At 29.4% G+C, this 22,680-nt stretch overlaps 2 protein-coding genes and 2 long non-coding RNA genes across 5 annotated transcripts; 1 reads left to right on the plus strand and 3 right to left on the minus strand.

Annotated features, from left to right (window-relative positions):
- Positions 1 to 133: 133 nt before the first annotated feature.
- Positions 134 to 18,447, plus strand: LOC103834365 (acetylserotonin O-methyltransferase). Of its 2 annotated transcripts, none has more exons than XM_033277041.1 (2): positions 134 to 2,344; positions 18,213 to 18,447. In XM_033277041.1, exons 1-2 carry the CDS (start codon positions 1,562 to 1,564, stop codon positions 18,381 to 18,383), a joined length of 954 nt encoding a protein of 317 aa, XP_033132932.1. In that variant the 5' UTR covers positions 134 to 1,561; the 3' UTR covers positions 18,384 to 18,447. The 2 variants fall into 2 exon arrangements, with proteins under 2 accessions (XP_033132932.1, XP_009108679.1); XM_009110431.2 differs by lacking the exon at positions 18,213 to 18,447 and adding an exon at positions 9,196 to 9,782 and having other exon boundaries at positions 1,495 to 2,344.
- LOC103834520 lies at positions 10,380 to 14,460 on the minus strand. Its single transcript, XR_004450182.1, has 5 exons — positions 14,449 to 14,460; positions 14,193 to 14,285; positions 13,920 to 13,993; positions 11,100 to 12,295; positions 10,380 to 10,636 (listed from the first exon to the last, which is right to left on the minus strand). It is a non-coding gene; the product is annotated as an uncharacterized LOC103834520 (long non-coding RNA).
- LOC103834521 (glutathione S-transferase T3-like) lies at positions 12,370 to 13,911 on the minus strand. The gene is made up of 2 exons (XM_033277044.1): positions 13,513 to 13,911; positions 12,370 to 13,461 (listed from the first exon to the last, which is right to left on the minus strand). Exon 2 carries the CDS (start codon positions 13,441 to 13,443, stop codon positions 12,544 to 12,546), a length of 900 nt encoding a protein of 299 aa, XP_033132935.1. The 5' UTR covers positions 13,444 to 13,461; positions 13,513 to 13,911; the 3' UTR covers positions 12,370 to 12,543.
- Positions 18,448 to 19,358: 911 nt separating the features above from the next.
- LOC117127261 lies at positions 19,359 to 21,746 on the minus strand. Its single transcript, XR_004450184.1, has 2 exons — positions 20,062 to 21,746; positions 19,359 to 19,683 (listed from the first exon to the last, which is right to left on the minus strand). It is a non-coding gene; the product is annotated as an uncharacterized LOC117127261 (long non-coding RNA).
- Positions 21,747 to 22,680: the final 934 nt, after the last annotated feature.

The raw sequence follows: 22,680 nt of genomic DNA on the forward strand, positions 1-22,680 counted from the left end.
GTACCAAAACATGGAATAGAAGACAGTCCGAGGGAGAGGAAACCGTGGCCGACGAGGCCGTGGCTCCTATCATTAACTAGTGTCTTTCTTACTATTAATGGTTTTTTTTTTTTTGGTAAAATACTATTAATGGTTTATTAAGTCTCAGCCTTTGTTGTTTCATTGGTTTGAGATTCACTCATACATGAAACTTGTTTCATTCCAGCTTTTCCAAACTATAAGAATATTTCCAATCTTATCTTGTAATAGTTTAAGTTTTAAATTGAAAGCCCTTAGTTCAAAAAACAAAAACAAAATTAGCCCTTGAATTTATATATAATCACGACGGCCATATTTGGCAGCTACACTGATATGTTTTCAATTGGCTGACAGGCCTTGAGCAGGGTTTGCTGGGTATATTGGTAGGAAGATGTGTTGCGAGGTTGAAGCCTCATTTAGGCAATATAAACATGATCATTAGCGTTATGTCATTAGTTATACTTATACGTAGACTAAGTAACCCACTAAAGGTTGCTGATTCCTTTTGTATCGACTAGTATCATTATCTACATATAAAGCACTGAATTTTAATTTCTAATTTTTGTAAAAAATTTGTATAACCTCAAATTATTAAAAGGCGGATTTTATTAGAATTATAACTAAATTATCTATAACTCCAAAATTTTGACAATCAATCATGTCTATATCTTTATTTTTTTGCTAAATTATCATGTCTATATCTTTTCTTTCTTCCAAACTTACTTGAGATTAAAAGTCTTTATAAATTTTGATAGGAGTTCCACACACAAACAAAAACAAAACAAATATTTTTCATCAAGGGATACTTATTTAACATCACGGATTCACAGTTTATTAACAAAAATCCAAACAAAGACTGAAAGACAGAAGATTCAATCTAATAATAGTCGGCAAACACCAGTGATTAACTAACGAAATAAATTAACAAGTGGTCAGATCTTCCATCCTCGTTAAAAGAAAATGAATCAATAAAGTTTTTAGTGCAATACTGACCGAGAACATTAAATCCACGTGAAACACGTGGGTTCCTTTCCTGGTCCCGAAAATACTGTTGTGTGTCTGTACATGATAAAAGTACTAGTGTGCCCTCGTTTTATACACACTATAAAAAAACCCTAAGAGCATCTCCAACCACTAACACCATTTTAGTGTCAAAACCACATTATTTTAGTGTAATTTCAACACTAAAACAAAAATCTTCTCCAACCATAACACTAAACTCCACACTAAAACTATTTTATAATATTATATGTATTAAATTTTTTATTTATCATTTATTTAATTGTATGTTATAGTAATAAAAGAAGTGAATAGTGTTTTAGTGGGATGAATAGTGTTTTAGTGTGGTGAATAGTGTCACACCAAATTTGGTGTCAAATTTTAGTGTTACACTAAAATAGTGTGATTTTTGCAGTTCCATTGGAGATAATTTGATGTAAAAATTACACAAAATAGTGTTTTGCAGTTCCTTTGGAGATGGCCTAAGCACTGAAACCCCAAATCATCAGTCTTTAAAAAAATACAAAAGAGAGTTAAAAACAAAATGGAAGAATGTAAAAGAAACTTAGTAGATGAAGAAGCCAAAGCTTCTCTAGACATATGGAGATATGTCTTTGGGTTTGCAGATATAGCAGCTGCAAAATGTGCCATCGATCTTAAGATTCCAGAAGCCATTGAAAACCATCCTTCCTCACAGCCCATGACACTAGCTGAGCTCTCCTCTACAGTCTCTGCCTCTCCATCACATCTCCGCCGTATAATGAGGTTTCTTGTCCACCAAGGAATCTTCAAAGAAGTCCCCATAAAAGATGGTCTAACCACAGGCTACACTAACACGCCACTCTCTCGCCGCATGATGATCACAAAACGTGACGGCAAATCGCTAGCTCCTTTTGTTCTCTTCGAGACAAGTCACGAGATGCTAGCTCCGTGGTTAAGACTGAGCTCAGTTGTCTCTTCTCCGGTCAACGGTTCACATCCACCGCCGTTTGATGCTGTGCACAATAAGGACGTGTGGGCTTTAGCAGAGGATAATCCGTGCTTTAGCGAGATGATCAATGAGGCCATGGCTTGTGACACAAGACGCGTGGTACCACGTGTTGCCCGAGCTTGTCACGACTTGTTTGACGGCGTGGCTACGGTGGTGGATGTAGGAGGTGGTAACGGAGAGGCGGTGGGAATATTGGTGAAGGAGTTTCCTTGGATCAAAGGATTTAACTTTGATCTTCCTCATGTTATCGACGTTGCTCAAGTCTTGGATGGTGTTGAAAATGTTGGAGGCGATATGTTTGATTCTATTCCAAAGTGTGACGCCGTCTTCATCAAGGTTAAATTCATTCACATAATCTATGCGCTTTTGGTTAACTATTACATTTCAGTGCTTTTATTTTTCCTTTTCTCACAACTCTCACTTAGTGCTCAAAATCAATTTACACAACATAAAAAACGATTAAATGTTAAAATTAACAATCTTTTAAGTATCCTGTTGTTCGAAATATAGTTATTCTTTTCACTTTGCAATAACTCGAGTACTAATTAAGCTATAAATTAGTTATGATTTGTTTTTTTTGTTTTTTCTTTGCTTAAAGTTATGATTTGTTTTTGTTTTGTATATATAACCTTTGTGTTTGCATTCTATTGTTTCGAGTGTAATTGGATTGTCTGTTTGCTTTAATATACTTGTTCCATTAATATACGTTATTTTAATTTATTAGATTCGTATATCTATTGTAGAATTAAAGAGACTTTTTGTTAAATATTTTACAGACTTAAAATACATGCATGGAGAGAAGTATTAGTTCTCATACAATAAAAAGTGAACTAGGTTAAGATCTTCGCCTTGCGCGGAATATATATTATATATAAATTATTTTTAAGTATTATATATTTTTTACATATTATAAAATAATAAATATATATTAAATAATTAAAAATTTAGTGACTATTACGTATATAAATAAATTGGTACAAATAATTAAATAAATTTTATTTATCCAGACAAACACTTTTTTCTATTTTATATGTTATAAAATTAATTTTAAATGATATTAACATAGATATATAGTACATTTTTAATATTGACATCTGTTAAAAAATATTTTATACTCATATTATTTTTGATCGTTTGTATTTCTTTATAACAAAAATTTTAAATCAATGATAAAAATAAAAAATTTATGGGATGTTTAATAGTTTTAATAATTTATAATTTTAAAAACATTCAATGCAAAGTTTAAAATCTAAATATTAAGTTGTCAATAATTGTTCAAAATGTTTATCAAAAAATTTCAAATCAAATTCAAAATTAAATACATATGTATTTTATATGGTATATAATTTATTTTAAAAAATATTAATATGCATATATATAATATTTATTAAATGAGACTTCTTACTTATATAATTTCGTAATCATTTGTATCTTGTTATAACACAAATTTAAATTATGGATCACAAAAATTTCAGTGTGAGATTTTTAACAACTTTAGTCATTTATATTTATTTTTTAAAATTCAAAATATAACATATACGAAAAAATCTAAGTTTTTATTATATAGTTAATGTGGTTTTTCAATTTATTTTAAAATGAATTAAAAATGATAGAGAATAGACTGATTTTTTATCAATTCTTTATTATTTAAAATCATTAATTGTCATATATATTTTAGCCACATTAGATAATTTCGTGGTTTTTATTGAAGGAAACAATGAAGAACATCTAATCTATTAAAATAGAGTCCTATTTGAAATTACCTTGGCATGTTTTAAGTTTGGGCCTATTGAACAATGTTGTGACAAAATGTAGCATGTTTTATATATATTTATTTGATGACCGATATATTTACATTAAACAAACCTTAATCATTGGATTAATATTAAAATCTATCCAGCACTAGGTCATCTCTAGCGTCGTCATCTTCTCCTCTTCCTATGTTCCACCATTATTACCTCCGACCACTATACACAGATAGAGCCTGTTATCCACTTCAGTGGGTGTATGTAATCCTGATTTTCATCATCTTCTTTGATCTTTTTCTTCTCACCTTTACTTCGCTTCATTTCATAACTTGAATCACGAAATCTAAACATACATTACACCTGCAAGTTTTTAAAATTTATTTGCATTCGCATTATGACATAATATTGTCAACCATATAAACTTTAATCTTATATATAGATTATATCTGTTTTTCCATTAGATTTTTTTTTCTCAAAAAAAAAAATCTACACTTACCATAGAACTATAGAAGAACTAATGTATAACATATAGTATAGTAGATTACTATATCCATATATTTAAATATATTTTTAAATTGTTTTGAAAATATAACTTATCCTCAAAGTATATATATAATTTGTTACAATAGATTTATATTCTCAAGTTTCTGATCAAGTATACAATAACGTGTTCTGCAAACTAAATATTCTTATTTTCGAACCATCAGTTATAATATCTTGCCACCACATCATAATAGATTTGATCAAATCTAAACTAGCTTTTCGTCTAAGTAAAAAAAGATCTAACAACTTAATTATGTTAAAAACATATTTTCCTTATTCATTTATTTTTGAAAACAGAAAATATTTTGCAGGACACGTTATTGTGTTGCTTTGCAAATAATTGGAAAATACGATTATAGGTCTTAACCAACTAAAACTAATATTATGGACGTTGAAATTTAAATAATAAAACATAGTATATAATATATCCACAAAAAATATTATAATTAAAAAATATATAAAAACCCTATTGTGGAAATATTTTTTTTTAAATGTAATATTGTAATGAGAAAAAGACTAGGATAGCACCAAACCAAGTTTATGTTCACAAAGTAGCACTCAAGGTTCAAAGTCACAAAAATAGGTTTCATTAAAGAGGTAAATATACATTTATACCCCTTGGGTTAATTAATCTAAACCTTAGGGTTTAGAGTTAGGGGGTGGGGTTTTGGAATTAGGGTTTAAAATTTTATAAAAAAAAATATTAAAATAAAAAATAAAAATTTTAAAAACAGTTTTAAAAAGTATTTTTAAATTATAAAAAGAAAATTTGAAAAAAAAAAAAAAAATTCGAAAAAAAAAAATTGTAAAAATTTCGAATCTGAAAACATATAATCTGAAACTAAAAAAAAAAGAAAATCTTTTTTTCATTTTTTTAATTTTTATTTTATTTATTTTTGTTTGTTTATTTAATTTTAAACCAAGGGTATTAGGGATATTTTACCCTTTAATGAATGTCATTTTTGTGACTTTCTCCTAATAGTGCTATTTTTGAGACATAAACTTCAAAAGATGCTATTATTGACAATTGCCCTATTGTAATCTCAGTAACAGTTAAAAAGGTTTGTTTAAATAATTTGCTTATAAATTTTGGATCTCAAACATATTAACATTTATATATATGGGATGTTGGAATTTAAAAAAGAAACTGTATATATTATATCCACAAACAATATTATAAACAAAACTATATATATAAAAAACTATGGATTTTTTATAAATAATTTATATATTCTAATCTCGGTAACAATTAGAAAGATTTGTTTAAATAATTTCCGCCCTTGAAAAGGGCGGGTTACTATCTAGTTTATGATTAATTTATGGTTAGTTTAATAAAAAGCTTACTATATATTTATATGGACCAACATATTTTTCTAAAAATTCTAAGAATGATTGTGATGATAACATGTGGCTACAAAAATATGTTATAATGCTTCTCTTTTAATATATAATGGATTACAGGCTTTGCTATTTATTTGATTAGTATATAGATAATCTTAGAGCACCTTTAACGGTTGTATACCATGATAGTATCTTAAAAAACAAAATTATTATTATTTTATTTGTATTTTTATGTTTAATTTTTTCTGAGCACTTAATATTTTAGTTTACTGACAGCTGTAGGATTTTTTTTTCATAATATCTAAAAAACTTAAAACAAAAACTTATCTTTGCTCTCTCTCCTGCTTTTTGATTAATTTTAACTTTTTAAGCTAAAAATTTAGTTAAGAACCCTGCAACATCCCTGCGTTAAAGATGATCTTACAACCCACTTCTAGAAAAAAAAGACCAAAACTTTTTTTCGATTTCTACAGATGGAAAATTCTGGTTCGTCGAACAAAAAAATTGAACAGGTTAAATATTTAAATTTATTAGAATCCATTTATTTTCTACCATCTTCCAAAAAAAAAAACAAGAATACTTTGGGACATGATAATATGATATGATACCAAACTTCCCAGTCAATTGATGGCGACCACTATCCAGTGTCAAATAATTAAAGCAACCATGCCACTCTTTTCCCAGATATTACTAACCAATACTCCGAAGAGACATCCTTTTGAAAAGCAAATACCTTTTTCAAGGTAGTCAAAATATCTGTTTAAAATTCGTAAACTAAAATATATTTTCTGCATATTTTATATATATATATATATATATATATATATATATATATATATATATATATATATATATATATATATCGCGTCATTTTCTGCATATATATATATCGCGTGGTATCAGAAATAATAACATGATATATGTTATAAAATTTCATGCCAATATTTTATTATATGTAATAAATGAAAAATCTATACTATTATTTGCGAAGTAAATTTTTGGAATCAAGCTCTCACGTTAAAAGTTAGAGTGGTTAATAACTTTTATATCCTTAATAAATAAAATGTATAACTAAAGTAAAAAATAAAAATGAAATTTTAATTTATTTGATTAGATAATTGATTAAAATTAATAATAGTAAGAATTATCCAAAATCTGAAAATATAATTTAAAAAGAGAGATAATTTATGTATATATTGTATTGTTATCTGAAAACGTCTTTTAGTAAAAATTTAAAAACATGAATTATATAACTAAATATTAATCAAATAAAATGTATAACTAAATTAAAAAAATGAACGAAATTTTAATTTATTTGATTAGATAATTGATTAAAATTAATAATAGTAAGAATTATCCAAAATCTGAAAATATAATTTAAAAAAGAGATAATTTATGTATATATTGTATTGTTATCTGAAAAAGTCTTTTAGTAAAAAGTTAAAAACATGAATTATATAATAAATATTAATCAAATAAAATTCTTAATTATATAATTAAAAATAGAATATTGAATTATCCAAAATCTAAAAATATAATTAAAAAAGAGATAATTTCTCTATATATATATATATATTGTATTGTTATCTGAAAAATTATTTTAATAAAAAGTTAAAAACACAAATTACATAATTAAATATTAATCAAATATTTTTTCTTAAATTATATAATTAAAAATATAATATTAAGTTATTTTAAGATTTATTTTATTATAATGAATATAGTGTAGAAATAATTTTTCAAAATTTATGAAAATGTTTAAGCCCGCATCGCGGGTAAAACACCTAGTATTACTAGTAAGAAAAGAATGATAGAGAAATATTAGTGAGCGAATAGTTAGTGTTTTTTTCAAAAAAAAGAAAAAAAGAATAATAGTATAATAATCTTATAGCGTTATTTATTGACAAATTGAAGGGTGATAATCTATACTATTATTTGCGAAGTAAATTTTTGGAACGGAGCTCTCACGTTAAAAGTTAGAGCGGTTAATATCGTTTATACCCTTAATGAATAATTATATAAATTAGTCAAAAGATAAAAACGAATTTCAAATCAATCTGATTAAAAAATTGATTAAAATTAATAATAATTATTATCTAGAATATAAATAATTAAAAAGAATTTATATTAATACTATTATATTTATATTAGATAATTGACTATAAATAAATACGTTAAAAGTTAGAGCGGTTAATATCGTTTATATCTTTAATGAATAATTATATAAATTAGTCAAAAGATAAAAACGAATTTCAAATCAATCTGATTAAAAAATTGATTAAAATTAATAATAATAATTATTATCTAGAATATAAATAATTAAAAAGAATTTCTATTAATACTATTATATTTATATTAGATAATTGACTATAAATAAATATAATAACATTTCAAAAATAAAACATGTTTTAAAACATAAGATAATTCTTAGATATATTATGTTGTTATCTAAAAATAATATATTATTATAAAATTTATAGTTAGATTTTATAATTAAATGCTAATCAAATAAATATATTTTCTAAAATATATGTGAATGTTTTTAAAATTTAACACAACAATAAGCACCTATATTTTTTGATAAAAACTAATGAATATATTTTAATAATTTTTATTTATATGTTATATTTGATAATTGACTATAATAAATATAATAAAATTCTCAAAAATAAAATATATTTTTAAACCATAAGACAATTCTTAAATATGCTGTGTTTTTATCTGAAATAATATTTTTTACTATAAAATAAAAATTTTAATTTTTTATCTTTTAAAAAGCATAATTAATAATTTCTTATGTTGGTTTTGATTTAATAGTTATAAACAGATAAATATCTATAAGAACATTATGCCCGCATGTGCGGGCAAAACACCTAGTAACATAGTACACCCTATTGTAGACCATATATCTATAACCAGATTACTATAGTCATATACTCCCTCTGTTTTTTAATATAAGTCGTTTTAGAGAAAAATTTTTGTTCTAAATTATATGTCGTTTTTGATTTTCTATGTACAATTTATTAATAATTAATGTTGTATGGCCAATGGTAATATATCTTTTATTTTTCTATTGGTTGAATTATAGTTAGGTAAATAATTAATGATGTTTTTGTTTAGAAAATATAAACTATTAATAGTTTTTTTAATCTATGTACATAGCTGTAAAACGATTTATATAAAAAAAAAACAAAAGGAGTATGTATCAGAGAGGATCTAGAAATCATAGGATAGCGCTGATCTGTCAAAACAGAGATCAAGAATCCATTGGAAGAAGGCTCAAGTGTCGATGAAACATGTTTCTGTGTACATATGTGTCTATTGGAAATTGGGCTATCTAATGTACATCTCTAAAATTATTTTGACAGAACTTTCTTTCCCAAATTATATCTTTATACGAGAGCCCTTTAAAAATATATTTATTAATATAAATACTCCAATGCTTCAATTATATTTTAAAGCATGATATTAGTTAGTATTTCTTTTTGTTGTCACAAATAATTAGTATATCTAATACGTGGTCTAATATACGTTAAATATGGAAAATGATGATAGTGGGTATTACATGATTGGGGAGACAAAGATTGCATAAAGATATTGAAGAATTGCAAAGAAGCGGTCCCAGCAAATATCGGAAAAGTGTTTATAGTGGAATCTGTAATTAGAGAGAATAAAAAGACGATGATAGTGGAAGAAAGAGATGAAAAGTTAGAGCATGTCAGATTGATGCTTGACATGGTGATGATGGCTCACACAAGCACAGGCAAAGAAAGGACTTTGAAAGAGTGGGACTTTGTTCTTAACGAAGCTGGCTTTGCTCGATATGAAGTTAGAGACATCGATGATGTTCAGTGTGTTATCATCGCGTATCGGTCTTAAATGGAGGATATGAGAGGGTTGAATCCAAGCTGGGGACGAGCTAAACCAAAATTTCATTCGTGAAATGATTATCGTGTTGGTAAGTGTGATGAGTTTCTGTTACATGTGAATGCTTGTGCTGTGTCAGAATAATTAAGGCTTGTTTCAGTACCACTGTAGCAGCCATGTTGTGTTTATTTTGCTTGCTCTTTTGTATTTTCATATATTTCTAATATTCTCGTTGGCCTACGGACTTGCACTTGTAACTTGCTTTTAGTTACTTTTTTTCTTCAATTAATAGATGGATGATATGGAAGTGTTGAATCCTAGCTGAGGAAGAGCTAAACCAAAACCGTTTCCTTTGAGAAAAGTCCAAACATTTGTGATAAATGGCATGCCTGATAATTGGACGAGTGGTATATCTCTCAAAACTAAAAGTGTGAACGATGGTGTTGTGCTATATCCTTTGGTTCATTTACATGATCGCTTGATAATATTTATTTTTTATTTTTTGAAGATTCATAAGAGCATCATTAGTGGTAGGATTCTTCCCATATAATCATCTAACCAATAAAAATTAGTATAATATAAATTTTTAATTAAATTTTAAAATCAAATAGAATTTAACCAATAGAATGAAAACAAATGGAAGGAAAACTTCTTCTAGATTTTTAAAAATCTCCTTAGAGCAACTTTAACCCTACAACCCCAAGAGAGTTTCTTAATGTTTTTTTAATTAATTGATTGTACTTTTTTACTTAAAAACTTTAGCTAAAAAACTATTAGAAATGTGTGCTCCAATGGTAGTTTCTTAGTTAGGGGTTTTTAATTTTTTTTCTGAAAGATAAATTTTTTTTATTAAATAAAACTTAATAAAATAGAACATTTTAAACATACATTTTAAAATTAAAAAAAAACAGGATTACAAAAATAAGCGAGAATAATTTGAAAAACATATTCCAAACTCAGTTGTTGTCGTCGTCAAGTCCAAATTTACTCCATAAATGTTCAACTAAATCAGCTTTGAGTTGTTGATGCATTTGTCTATCACGAATTCTGGTTCGAACACCCAACATATTGGCGATATTTGTAGGCATATCTGTAGAATAATCGAGATCGACATGTGAACTTCCGGTGTCTTCTCCTGCTTGGAACTCTGAAACATTAAGTAGGGTATATCTATCTCGCTCGTCTTCGACGATCATATTATGGAGTCTGATACATGCTCTCATAATCTTCCCAATTTTGGCTTTATCCCAAAAAAGCGCGGGATTTTTAACAATGGCAAAACGAGCTTGCAAGACTCCAAAAGCACGCTCGACATCTTTTCGGACAGCTTCTTGATGTTGAGCAAATAAAACCGATTTCGGCCCTTGTGGCATTGGAATAGATTGGATAAAAGTTGCCCATTTCGGATAAATACCGTCGGTGAGATAGTAAGCCAAATTATACTCGCTTCCATTGACAGAGAAAGTGACTTGCGGAGCTTGACCTTTTATTATGTCATCAAAAACAGGTGAGCGTTCAAGAACATTGATATCATTTAAGGTACCTGGAGGTCCGGAAAACGCATGCCATATCCATAGATCATACGAAGCAACCGCCTCTAAAACAATTGTGGGTTTTCCCGAACCACGTGTATATTGTCCTTTCCAAGCGGTGGGACAATTCTTGCACTCCCAATGCATACAATCGATGCTTCCTACCATCCCGGGAAATCCACGGAACTCACCAACTTGAAGTAGACGTTGAAGATCAGCCGGTGTTGGTTTTCGTAGGTACTCATCGCCGAATAAATAAATTATTCCTTCCACAAAATGTTCGACACATGACCGAGTAGTAGTTTCACCGAGTCGGAGGTATTCGTCAACAGCATCAGCCGCAGTACCATATGCCAAGACACGAATGGCTGCTGTACACTTTTGAAGTGGAGAGAGACTAGACCTTCCGAGAGCATCATTTTTTTGTCGAAAGAATTCAACTTCATTGAAGAGTCGATCAACAATACGCGTGAACAATGGCTTGTTCATTCTAAATCGTCGTCGGAATAGATTTTGAGGATATGTTGGAGTTTCACTGAAATAATCATTCCATAAACGCACATTGCCTTCTTCACGATTTCTTTCGATGTGGACTCGTTTTTTTCTTTTTTTCCTTGTATCTTCTTGATCACCATGATTTATGCACATATCCTCGAACGTTTGATCAAAATATTGATCAAAATATTGATCGCAATATTGATCAAAATATTGATCAAAATCATCTACTCCCTCAGAAATGTTATGTGAAGAAGAAGCCATAGATTTTTTTTTCTTTTTTTTTTGTGAACGTGAAAAATTTGTGGTCGAAGAGAAGACTTTATAACTTGAAGGATGAGGAAAAACTTTATTTTTTTGGTGATCAATGTAAGACAAGAGAAAAAAAACAATGAAATGTGATGATGAGAGTAGAGTGTAACGTTTTTGTGATTATGATAAGAACAGAAAAAATGTGATGATGAGAGTTCGTGATTATGATAAGAACGGAAGGAATGTGATGATGAGAGTAGAGTGAAAATAATGAAATGCATTGCAATGTTTTATATAGAGTAAGAGAGAAGAGTTACACAACCAACACTCGTGACACATACACTTGTTAACCATACACTCGTGACACAAAACGCACAAAACTCGTGACAGAAACATACAAAACTCTGTGACTTCAACTTGCATACAAACATACAAAACTCTGTCTCCTGACTTTTTTTGTCTTGTCCTCTCACATACAGCTTGCATTATGTCTCCTGACTTCTTTCTCTCTGCACACGGGAAGAAAGGCAATAAGATACATATCACATAAACATACAACAAAAACTTTACACAAGAAAGGCACAGAACATACATTCGATTTAAACATACAACACTTAAACTTGAAAACATTACATATAACAGGAACAGAACATACATTTGATTTAAACATATCACAGAAGCACAGGAACAGAACATGACACATACACTCGATTTAAACATATCACACAAGAACAGGAACAGAACATGACACATACACCTAGTTACCCAGCATCTCTGTAAGAAGCTTAGTCTTTACTGCTTCTTCTATTTCAGAAAGTGGGTCTGTTTTTGAAATGAGGCTGTTAAGCAGAGTCATTTTCGAAACTCTCTCTTTCAGGACCAAGTCTTTCTCTTTAATAGAGCACATGGCCAGAAACTTTAACTCAGCCTCAGTATCTACTACTGGTTTCTTTGCAGAAGCTGCTTTCGAAGCCTTCACCCCAGCTGGACGTTTGGTCGGTTCCTCATCTAGATTGATAGTTGCTTGAGAGCTTGATGTTTCTGCTCCATCGTCGCACTTTCTCTTCTTAGCGCTTCCACCAACCTTACTATTAGCATGCTCACACCATTTCTGGTCATAGCGGAGCTCCTCCCAAGCATGGTGGAGGTTATACTTAATCTTGTGATCATTGAAAAAGATAGAGTGTGCCAGTTTCACAACATCACTCTCACTCTGACCACTAGTTTTCTGTCTTGTTGCTGCCGCATATGATCCACAGAACTTGCAAACAAGATCATTCAGCTTCTGCCACCTTTGCTTACACTGAAGAGGTTCTGGCTTATCACCTACTGCCACCTTTGGACTAGCTGCATAGTAAGCAGCAATGCGACCCCAGAAAGTACTTGATTTTTGCTCATTGCTGATGACAGCATCCTTGCTGGTGTTTAACCAGGCGCTAATGAGCACTAGATCATCAGAAGGAGGCCATTTTTTTCTTTCTTTGCGCTCTGAACGTGACTCTTCACAGAAGCTTGAAGTTTCAGTTGCTTGAGTACTGAACACAGGGATTTGTGAACCGCATTCATAAGGAAAGGGTTCAGGAAGGTTACAATCTTGTTGACAGTTCAAAAGGTCCACGAAATTGGAGGTATGACTATATGGATTAGTAGAATCCATATTAATATGTCAAACAAGTGAGAACGAAGAGAAAAAATATTCCCGGTTTTATAGATGAAAAGAGAAAAATGAGAAAGAAGAAGTAAAGAGAAGGATGTCGGATGGTGAAAAGGAAGAGAAAAACAATTCCTGCTTTTATAGATGAAAAGAGTTAAGCGAGAAAGAAGAAATAAAGAGAAGGATGTTGGATGTGGTTACGGTTCTTTTCATTGTCTTTACTCTTTGAGAAGAGTAAAGCTGAGCAGACACATATCTAACTTATTTATTACCTATCCCTAACAAGCATTCATTAAACTAACAACTATCAGAAGCATTTTAAAAAAATAGCATTCATTAAGCTAACTACTATCAGAAACATTCATCACAACTTGAAGTTTCACTAACCAGCATTCATCACAACCATTGATTAAACTAACTACTACCCGGCGAAAGCAAATATGCAAATAGGAAGAAAATGACAAGTTTTGCACACTAACCTCAACGACAATCTCAAGTTGTGTTTGGTTAATGCAAGAACTGGATGTGTAAACCTGTTCACATCGCCTCAACCCTGTCAAAATGAGCAACGCAATGAACTTAGACCATGATCCAACTTCAACACACTCACTTATGTTATTGCTAACCACTGATATGAGATAAACTTAAATACAGAGCCTAAGCTAAAAAACATAGCCACGACTTGATGCTTAAGCTAGCTAAATAATCTTTATAACAGTAATTAAGATGAATGAAGTGAGAAAGTTAATTACTTGGGAAGCGATCTCAGTGAGGACCGAGACACTCGTCGGAGGAGACGCCGTGAGGACCGAGACAGTCGTCGTCCGTGGTGGGTTTGCATCGTTCTTCTGCCGGAGAACACGGGAAGCGACGGAGGAGGCGGCTTCAGGACAGAGAGAGAGATGTCGTCTGTGGTGGGATTGGAACCTTCTTGTGACGGAACAAAAGAAGCGTTGTCCTTGGTGATGGGTTTCGATCGGTGGAGAAGACGGAGAAGACGGAGAAGACGGAGGAGACACCATGAAGAGCGAGAGAATCGTCGTCTTCGTGATGGGTTTCGATCCTCCTCCGTCACGGAGAAGAGGAGAAGACGAAAACGAACGCGAGACGGAGGATCAGTGTGGAGGATCGGTGTGGAGGATCTGTGTGGAAGATCGGTGGTGGGTTTGGATTAATCGTCGGTTTCGACTTTCTTTGGACGGAGAACACGAGAAGACAAGAAGTGAGAGGAGAGAAGAAAGAACGAAAGAAAGAAAATTAAAAAAAAAAATAACACAGAATGGCGACACGTGTGTATAAAACTCCACTTATAATCGGTAACCAAACTCTCTAATTAAGGATCGACTAGATTTTGACCCGCGCAGGCGCGCGGGTGTATATTTTGAAAAATATGTTGATATTTGTTTTTCATGTAATTATTAGGATTTGGAAAAATGAATCCGAGGAACATAACCGATACCGATCCAAAGATATAGTACCAAACCCAAACATAAATTGATTAAATATTCTAATTATTCAAAATTTTGTTATTTAGAGAACCGAATCTGATCCGAACCGAAGTATTTGGGTATCCAAATTTATCTAAAAATAGATTTATATACTTATATATATTAATTATTTTTAGATTTAACGTATATAAAACATCAAAAATGATACTTTTAAATTGGTTTAAATACTTGAAAATATATATAGATAGTCAAAAGTAAATATCTGAAATAGTTAAAGTATACTCAAATCACCAAAAATACTTAAAATAATTATTGATTTCGTATCCAAAATTTTAAATCAAGCCAATTGATATGTTAAGCTTAAGTATTATGACATATGTTATTCAAATTTATACGTAATATATTATTTTATTTATACATTTTGAGAAATTTAAAATATATAATGATTTAAGACTTTAAAAATAATTTAAATTAGTTATCCAAACCCAAACCAAACCCGCAAAGATCCAAATCGAACTCAAACCAAAATTTAGAAACATTCTAATAAGGCTGAAATCTTTGACCCCGAAAACTCAAAATACAAACCGATCAGAACTAAACCCGTATGGGTATCCAAAAGCCCATCCCTAGTCATTATTATATATCGTATTTTATCATCATATAATTAATCGTATTTTATATGTACCATCATATAAGTAATCATATAATTAATAGTATTTTATACATACCATCATATAAATAATTACATATATTATATTTTTAAAACTTAATATGAAATATGAAAACCATAATTTGAGTTGGTATTTCAAATTGGGCTTTGTATTATATTTTTCTTATATATATTGACAATATTTTTTTATAATGGTTATTGAAAAATAGTTTAGTAAAAATCCATTTTTGAATATATGTATATTTTTGAATCAATTTTTGATATAAATCAAATTTGAATTATTATTTTGATTTGAAATATGTATATAAAGTTTAAATTTTGTTTTATGGTTAGTTTAGAAAAAAAAATTTTAGGGAATTAGATTGACCCATTTTGGTATATTTTAAAAGTGGCCTAGATAACTTTCAATTTTAAAAAAAAACATAAGTCCATTACTTTTTTTTCTTAATACTACTATCCTTGTTTTCAAACAAAAATATTTTTTTTTAAAAGACTGCAATCCATGTTTCCAAACACTCCAAATTTTTAAAAGTCCTATTCAAGTCTCCAAACAATCCAATTTTGTACTTGAGTTTTAATAAGATAGACTAGACCTTGACCCGCCCGACCGGGCGGGTATTTATTATATATTTTTAGTTTTTTTTGTTTATATTAAATGACGTATTTGTAATATTGAAACATAAATTCATATTGAAAATTAATCTTTGCAGTTATAATAAAAAATAAAAATTAAAAGTTTAATAAAATATTCTGATATAAATTTTAAATTTCGTAACTAAAATAATATAGAGGCGGTCATATTTTTTTCCAATTTCAAAATCTAAGCTTCCTTAAAGACAAAGAAAATAAATTTATAAATACATAAAATATATAAACATATTTGGAACTATAATTTAAATTAAAAGAAATTTGTTAAAGAAAAATAATCTTACTGTTGTTATTTATTTCTAGAGCTTGACCCGTGACCGTATAAATATTTGCTTTCACTTTAATTTTTTTTTTGTACTAATGGTATAATATATATATGTAAATTAAAATATATTACATAATTGCTAATATAACATTTTTAAACATAACAATTTTATTTATTACTTTGAATAATTATATTTTGTGATTTTAATCGTCTATTATATCACAATGTATCATATAAACAAATCCAATATTTATAACTAATTGGACTTATATTATGAAAGCATTATACTAATATCTGAATAAACTATTTTATATTTTATTTATATGTTATATAAATTGATTATGATGTGTGATTTTTTATTTTATTATTTATTACTTATAAATATTAAAAATATTGAGTATGCTAATACGAAATATATTAGAAAATTTATTTTGGTTATGATTTGATAAAGGAAATCTATTATTTAAATTTTGAAAAGATATTAAATGCTTAAATCTATGATTTAAATTAGGAAAAGACAAACATGCTTAAATATAGGTTCAATAAATATCTCAATGGCATTCTAATGTAAATAAGTGGTAAAACTAAGGGGTATTTCTATTTTGTACTTCTGTTTTAATAAAGTAGATAACTCCTGTTTTATTTTCTTTTCCTTTTATTTAAATCACTTTTTTACCATAAAACTCCACTAAGGATCAGCGTTAATGCTGGTCTTACCAAGAAGTGTTCTTCATTCTCTTTCTTTACTATTCATTTATTGTCATTACTTTTATGTTGAGAAACGCACTGAGATACCATTGTTGTGCATGGCCTAAGCATCCCAAAAGCCCATTCATAATGAGGCATATCACACGCCCCCACTTTCTTGTCGGACCGACGAATCAACTCTCGTCCGGCGACGAGCTTACGCAGATCACACACCCCCACCCTCTTACAATAAGCCTCTCTTTATAATTTGATGATGTGCAGATATTTTAGCTGATATTTTCTTACATATCCGGTGTGGCTGGTAATAAAATTAGAGTAGCTTAGAGTAAGCAAAAAATGGAAGAAGTAAATGAAAAAGTTAATAATTTATAGTATTACTCTGATTTACTCTCATTTTTTCTAAAATAACGAAAAGGTGAAGAAACAGAAAAAACAAAAGAAAATTCAATTTTCCAGCATAAAACTAAGCTGAATTAGACCATCTTAAATCGTTCACTATATTTTTCATCTGAATTAGACCATCTTAAATCGTTAATTATTTATAGTATTACTCTGATTTACTCTCATTTTTTTATGGACGCGAAATCATACCTTTAACCACTGATTAAAATGACCAAAATAATTTCTTTTAATATTAAATTTTTTATTTTGTCACAAATTTAACCTCTAAAAGATAACCAAAATAATTTCTTTTAATATTAAAACTTTTAATATTTATTTTTTTAAATTTAAAATTTTATCCCCAAAACTCCACCTTTAGCTATAAACCCTATGTCTAGATTAATTAACCCTAAAGTAAAAATATATTTTGTTTTTTAATAAAAATTATTTTGATTATTTTCTTCGTGACTATTTTGTGAAAATAAAATAAAACAGGTTTTCCTTCAAATTATATGTTCCGTTATATATATATTATTTTTTGTTAATATAAATACTACAAAGCTTCGTTCATATTTCAAAGCATGATATTAGTTTGTTTATCAAATACGTGGTCTAAATTTTAATTTAAGTAATATTTGGAAAATGATGATAGTGGGTGTTACACGATTGGGGAGACGAAGATTGCATTAAAATATTGAAGAATTGCAAAGAAGCAAATATTGGAAAAGTGTTTATAGTGGAATCTATAATTAGAGACAAGAAAAAGACGATGATGGTGGAAGAAAGAGATAAAAAGTTAAGAGTATGTCAGATTGATGCTTGATATAGCGATGATGGCTCACACAACCACAGGCAAAGAACGAACTCTGAAAAAGTGGGACTTTGTTCTTAACGAAGCTGGTTTTGCTAGATATGAAGTTTACGGACATTGATGATGTTCACTGTGTTATCATCGCGTATCCTTAGATGAAGGATATGAAAGGGGGTGAACCTAAGCTAAGGAAGAGCTAAACCTAAATATATTTAGTTATGAGTATCGTTATGTGAGAGTAAGTGTGAAGAGTTATAGTTAAGTTTGAGTGATTTTGTTGTCAGAATAATCAAGGCTTGTTTGAAAACCAGCCATGTTGAGTTTATTGTGTCTTCTCTTTGTATTTTCACATGCTTTTAGTAATCTTGTTGCTTCATTCGGACTTGCACAGTTTCACTTGTAATTTGCTTTTAATTATTTTTTTTTCTTAAACTATATATGATATATGTTTGAGAAATATACATATGATATATACTGGATTGTCCTAAATTGCATTTGAGTTTGAATTCATACTAACAAGTTATTTTTTATCTTTGTATTCTGATATATACAAAACGACTTAGCTGAGGAAGAGCTACACCAGTACCTTTTCCTTTAAGAAGTCAAAACGTTTGTGATAATTGGATTAGTGGTAGTAGTACATCTCTGACAACTAATGTAAAGTGTGAACGATAGTGTTGTGCTGTATCATTGGTTCACTTTGGGCAATCTATGTTTCAGAAAACAAGAGAAAGAGAGACAGAGATAGAAATTTTTTTCTCTAGAGTCTCTCCCCCAAATACCTTTTAACCCTTGCGCCGCCAACATCTGATCTCTGTTCTGGTGGAGGAGATCGACGGCAAGCTTGCTGTACTGGTCTTTTTTGCAGTGCCGTCTTAACCAATATAATGACCCTAGGCGAAACACGAAATATGGATCCTTTTAAAAATATCTTTTATATTTTTTCTTCATTGCATTTTCTTTAACTTGAACGGAAAGAAGCTCTAAGACCTGAAAAAAAAAGAATCAATTCTTTAAAAGATGAAAAAACAATCACATGAAATGTTTTTTACTAGCTTTAGTTGATGCAAAATCATTGATAATTAATTCAAAATTCATACTCTCCAAAATTTCTTTTTCAATGCATAAAATAGATAAACCGTTCAACCTTTCTTGAGACATTGATGATCTAATTTTTTAACAATTTTAGCTTAGAAAAACTTCTTTCAGCTGATGCAACTATTACATGTGTTGTTAGTAAAATCCGGTAAGCAATATCAACATTTGGATAACAACCCATATATTTTACCAACTCAAGAACCTGAATCGGTGTCTTTGCTTCATCAGATAAATTCATCTGCAACATTCTTAACTCAGAGAAAAAATCATCCAAATCGACATCTGATAAATCACCATGAGAGAATGTTCTATAAAAATTGGTGCAGTTTTTTTTTAATTCAATAGCATCAAGTGACTTAAGCTTCACCGAATTATATAAAAAACCAAAAACATTTTCAAATGTTCTCATTTGCTCAAATCTATCATTCAAAGAAGTAATTGCCATATCCACAACAACAAGATTATTGTTTCCGTTGCACAATCCCAAAAAAAAAAGACAGCTTTCACGCAAGAATGTGCCATGTCACTAACAACAAGATTCAAGCTATGACAAGCACATGGCATAAACAATGCTTTTGAATTAATTTCAAACAATTGTTTTTGAACTCCTTGGTGTTTTCCTTTCATATTAGAACCATTATCATAACCTTGTCCCTTTACATTTTTAATATCAAGATCAAGGGACTTAAGAGCACTTTGTAATTCATTAAAGAGGCCTAGTCCCGATGTATTATCCACCTTAAGAAACTCTAAGAAATACTCTTCTATTCTAATATTTTTATTTGACGTATTCACACATCGTACAATTATACTCATTTGCTCTTGATGACTCACGTCTGGTGTACAATCAAGGATAACAGAAAAATATTTTGCTTCTTTAATAACACTTGTGATAAAAAATCTGACCTTATATGCGAGAAGAGAAATTAGCTCGTTTTGAATGTTATGACCAAGATAGTGGTGATGTACCTCATGAGTTTGGATGTGTCTTATATGATCCTGTATAATCACATCAAATTCAGCAAACATCTCAATCATTCCTAGAAAATTACCATTACTATCTTGATAAAGTTTCCCATTTGATCCTCGAAATGCTAAATTTCTTTTTGGAAGACATTTCACAACAGCAATTATTCTATATAAAACTTGTCTCCAACGTTCTTTTTCTTTTGCAATCTCTTACTGAAATTCTTTATCGATAGTCAAATTACTTTGCAATCTAACTTTGAATTCATTCCAAGTTCTCATATTAGCCATATGCTCCTCACTTTTTTCCATGACCTTTTAGTCTATCACCAATACGTTTCCAATCTCTTAATCCTTCATTTGCTAATAAATTTATTTTTCCATGAGATTTAAACAACTTGCAACGGAAACAATAAACTTTATCAACATGTTTTGAGTAAATTAACCATTTTCTATCAACTGTCTTCCCATTACACAACTTTCTAAAATAATGCCTATATGCAAAATGTCTTTTTGTTTTTTCATCAATAGGAAATTCAAGATTCATGTCTCTTTTTGGTTTTTTTTAATCAACAAATCTTTTGTTTTACTATCAAGATTATTCCAATTTCTAGGATCATAGATATCAAAAGGAAGAATTGGTGGCTCATCAGTGTCAATATTCTCAATAGAGGGATTTGACTCTTTTTCATGAGATTCAACATTAGTTTATGCTCTAAAACTCTCACTATTTGTGTTTTTTTTCTTAATAAGTTTATCTAAAGCTCCTCTTTGGGATTCTACGAATTGTTCATCATGTTTTTTTTTTCTCTGATCATTTCCACACACCATCTCTTTTTAAAATAAAAGAACAAAGTCACCTGGATTTGATGTGCCCAAACATTTAACGAGACCCACCAAAGAAAATTTTAGAACTGCATAAAAGTTTGGGTTTAGAAATAGTAATAAAATAAAAATCTGAAACAATAAACTAAGACACAAATATAATTGATTAAACATACCTCTATGGAAAGGGATTCCACTAACAGATCGATGAATAGAATATGATTTTTGGTTTGTGATTTGTGTTGTTAACGCCTAATGGTCACCGCTTCGGTTCTAGAGTTTTTTTTTTCTTTTGTCAACGGGAAAATTTTAAAGGTGAGAGTACAGACTTTTTGTTGTTTTATAAATTAGGTTAACTAATTAGGTTTAATTAATTTTTGGGCCTTTATCATAAATTAACAGATTAAAATGGGTTTTTAAAATAACACTAAATTTTTTTACAGACCTATGGATCCATGGCAAATGCCAAGGTAGCCATGGCCAAGAGACGGCACTGCTTCTTCGCCACCCCAGCTTCTCTTGTCCTCTCTTTTGCCTCTCTCTAACATCTTTCTCCTTTCCATCTTCTCCATATGCTTTTCTCCTCTTGACATCTCCGGTTCGCCAGTGACTTAACAACAGCAAGGTGAAAAGCCTTCTACAACATGAATCACTTGTCCATTAGTTAAATCATTAGGAAGTTAAACTTCTTTAGTTACCATTTTATTGGTTAACAAATGTCATTATGGTTTAACAATTTTAGTAAGAAATAAATTAACATAAGACCGCATTATGGAAAAGAAATATTAGAGGAAGCTCTATTCATTTTTGTATCCAAGCGCGACATCCAGATACAAATATTCAAATGCTGTTCATTTAGATAATATTACATCAAGATTTATATGATGTGTCTAAATGTAAACTCTACAATATCTAGATATTTAATATGGAAAAGCATATAAAATTTGGATACAACAATTAATACCAAAATGATGATGTAGATAATTTATATACACCATAGATAAATGATTATACCATCTATCTTCTATATAAATACAGTAGACTTTTATTTCATCTCAAGTATCTATCTCATCAGTGTCAGATACGAATACGAAGGCGGATAGCCTCGCACGCAGTGTCAGGAAGCAATCGTCTTTTGTCGTTCACATGGATCAAGATCTCTCGAGTTGGTTCACAGAGTCAGTATGAGTCTGTATAAGTTGATGACAAAAAAAAAATTATCTCATTAATAGATGTACCAAAAGTTGACACCTTGTCACAAGTTTTTTAAAGTTATTAAATTTATCTCACATTTTTCATTTTCTTAATATTTGGATCAAATTTATTAACAAAACATTTATAACCCATAAATTATATATAAATCATTTATAAATATTAACAGTTCATATATTTTTATTCTAGTTACATGTTGTTTTCATGA

The sequence above is a fragment of the Brassica rapa genome, chromosome A08, assembly GCF_000309985.2.
Source record: "Brassica rapa cultivar Chiifu-401-42 chromosome A08, CAAS_Brap_v3.01, whole genome shotgun sequence".
NCBI classification, from domain to species: Eukaryota; Viridiplantae; Streptophyta; class Magnoliopsida; order Brassicales; family Brassicaceae; genus Brassica; species Brassica rapa.